We start from the raw sequence: 2,875 nt of genomic DNA, 5'->3' as shown, positions 1-2,875 counted from the left end.
GGTCGATCGTGGCTAATCGGTCGGGCCGAGTGCCGTTTTAATTCGCGAATTTAATTCGTCCGCGGTGACGTTAAATCAGAGACGTGGCGAAGGGTAACAAGTAGTCGTCGCGGGATTACGACTCTGGAACACGCACGCGTTGTAAGTTGAGGAAGGAGGGAGAGATAGAGAGAGAGAGAGCGAGAAAGAAGGGAAGGGGCGCGAGACCTCCCTCGAACGTTGTACCCCACGATCCTTGAACGAAATTTATCGGCAAACCGATCGCCCGCTCTCTCCTACGTATGTATATATATGCGCTGGACAAAAAATCGGAAAGAGATCTCGGGAGGAGGGGAGGGGGGAGGTTTCTCGTTGCGTCGAATTGCAAAGAATTATTATTGCAAAGAAAGAAAGAAAGAAAGAAAGAAAGGGTGAAAGAAAGGTAGAAATGAGGCGAACGAGTGGTTTTTCTTTTCTTTTTCTCAGATCTGTCGGACGTGCCGGAGAACCTGCCGTTGCCCGCGCCAGGATCGGAGAGTCCTCAGGCCCTCAACTATTCCCAGATCGCCTCCGCGGCGGTTGCCGTTTCACAGGGGGGCCAGGATCCCTCGGTCTCGAGTACGGAGACCCTGCTCAGGAATATCCAGGGCCTGCTCAAGGTCGCGGCCGACAACGCGAGGCAGCAGGAAAGGCAAATCAACTACGAGAAAGGTCAGTGCCGCATCTCTAGCCGAGGTCGTTCCTCTTATTATATCCTTTCCCTCTCGCGAACTTGCATTAAGGGACATTAGTCTCCTCATCGACCCTCCTCCTCCTCCTCCTCCTCCTCTTCGATCCTCCTATTCCATCCTTCGCGGTTGTCGTCCGCGCGAAGACGGACTCGCTGCGTCGACGATTAATTTGTCGAGGATAATACTCTTGTTCGCGAGAGCCATTAGGATCTTTTCTCCTCTTCTCTACGTTATTATTTCTCTTCCCACCACTCGGTTACGAAATCTTGGTCGAAGATCTGCACGGTTCAACGTTCACCTCCAGTTAAAAGTAACTGAAAACTGGGAAAAGTTGGCGAAGCGGCACGATCGTAATAAAATGGAATAAAAAAAAAAAGCTGGTTGGCTGGCAGATATCCAAGTCCGTGTAAAGAAAACGTTTATTCGTTGAAGTATCGTTGAAATATCGTTGTTGTAAAAGCATCGCAGATAAGCGACGCGTGTCTCGAGCAGGTAACGCGATTAACAAGGGTACGCGAACCGTGGCGTCGTGTACCCGCGCCTTCGTTCTCATTAACCGGCTGATAGATCGGCCTGTCTTGTTCTCGTTGTTATTATTATTATTATTATCATTATCATTATTATCATTATTATTATTAGCGTCCGGCATGCAAAGTTGCAAAGGAAGTGGAGAAGAAAGAGCGGGAGGAGGGAATTCGGACGCGATTTCGACGGAGCCGAATCGTTCGATCGCTCGACCGGATCTTTCTCCGCGGGCGGCTCGATCGCGTGCCAAGAGAGAATGCACCGCGATCGGGTAATCACGATCGAAATTAACGCGAGAGATATTTAACGCGCGCGCGTGCGCGCCTAAGATATAACGAGGATAAAGTTGAGGATCCGCGCATCCTTCTCCCGAGAGAATTTTGAGAGGAGAGAAGTGGAAATGGACAGAGCAGAAGGAGGAGGAGGAACGAGAGCGAGAGCGCGATCCTTCCCCGTCCCAGTTTTCGAGCGTTCCCGCGTTCGGTCGGATAACAACAAGGACGACGAGAACNGAGGCCGCTTAATATATTCGAGGCGAAACGTAAAGCCGGCCTTTAATTGCCCATTAACCGCCGGTACGAAGTGTCGTTTCCACGGCCGTCCACGGGTGGAAACGCGCTTAACGACGTCCCTCGCCCGAGATGTTCGTGTTATATACCTTCGACCGCGTTTTTCCTCCTCCTCGCGGCATTCTTTCTTCTACGGGATGGATATATCTCGCCGGCGATCGCCGTCCGCGAGGAGGCCGTCCTTTGTTCCGCGATCGGTCGATCGGCCGATTAAACCGGCGGACTTTAACGCGAGAGGACGTCGGACGAGCGGACGTTGTCCCGAGGTCGACGCGTGCGCGGGGAGGAGGGGGAGGAGGAGAGGAACGCGAGGATTCGGATCAGCGCGGATTCCTCGTGGCCGTCCACGAGCGCGGGGCCCGCGGAGTGCGCTTTCCTCCGGATAAAGGGACGGCCGCGACCCCAGGCGCGGAAGAGACGAAGGGGGCGAGAGGAAAAGGGATAAAAGAGGATCGACGTGGGAGGAAGAGAATCGAGGGCGGCCTCTGATCGACGAGAGGATCGACGAAAAGAGTGTGTTAGCCTGGGCGCGGTGGAGGAGGAGGGTGTAGCCAGGGGTGAGAGAGGGCCGATTTAATACTCGAACGAGCCAGCAGCTCGTTTTACACCAGATGGTTTTACATACGGCCGCTATCGTGTTACCGAGCTTCTCCGAGTATGGCTGCGTTGTTCGCCGCTTCGACGGGGCGCCCTAATACGCGCGGACGCGCGAACACGAGCAAAGTCCTCCGCGGAGATCCCCCCTTTCTCTCTCTCTCTCTCTCTCTCTCTTTCTCTTCTCTCGAGAAGAATCTCTTTCGAGAACCGGACTCGATCGCGCTACCTCGCTCCTCCCGAGGAGAGGAGCCAGCCGAGGACTGTTATAAGGAAACCGGGCGGATTTTCGAGGAGGAACGCGGCGCGATGGAATCCTAAACTACGTTAAGGATCTACGTCGATGAACGCACCTACGTTAAGGATCTCTTCTCGATGAAAAAGAGAGAGAGAGAAAAAGAAAGAGAAAAGGAGAAGGAGAAGGGAGCGAGCGCGCTCCGTTCTCGTTCGCCCGGTAAGTTACACGGCGCGCACGGA

At 53.8% G+C, this 2,875-nt stretch overlaps 1 protein-coding gene across 1 annotated transcript in view; it reads left to right on the top strand.

Moving 5' to 3' along the window:
* The window catches only part of LOC116186572 (dachshund homolog 2-like), a gene marked incomplete at its 5' end in the record, with an annotated part of 15,669 nt that overhangs the window by 2,336 nt on the left and 10,458 nt on the right, over window positions 1-2,875 (top strand). Inside the window, one exon of the mRNA XM_031514241.1 lies at window positions 466-690. Within this exon, the coding sequence (XP_031370101.1) occupies window positions 466-690 (225 nt within the window). The remainder of the gene's footprint in view (window positions 1-465; window positions 691-2,875) is intronic.

This window comes from Apis dorsata, unplaced genomic scaffold (assembly GCF_000469605.1).
Source record: "Apis dorsata unplaced genomic scaffold, Apis dorsata 1.3 scaffold_939, whole genome shotgun sequence".
Classification (NCBI taxonomy): Eukaryota; Metazoa; Arthropoda; class Insecta; order Hymenoptera; family Apidae; genus Apis; species Apis dorsata.
This window is presented reverse-complemented; position numbering and strand designations above follow the sequence as displayed.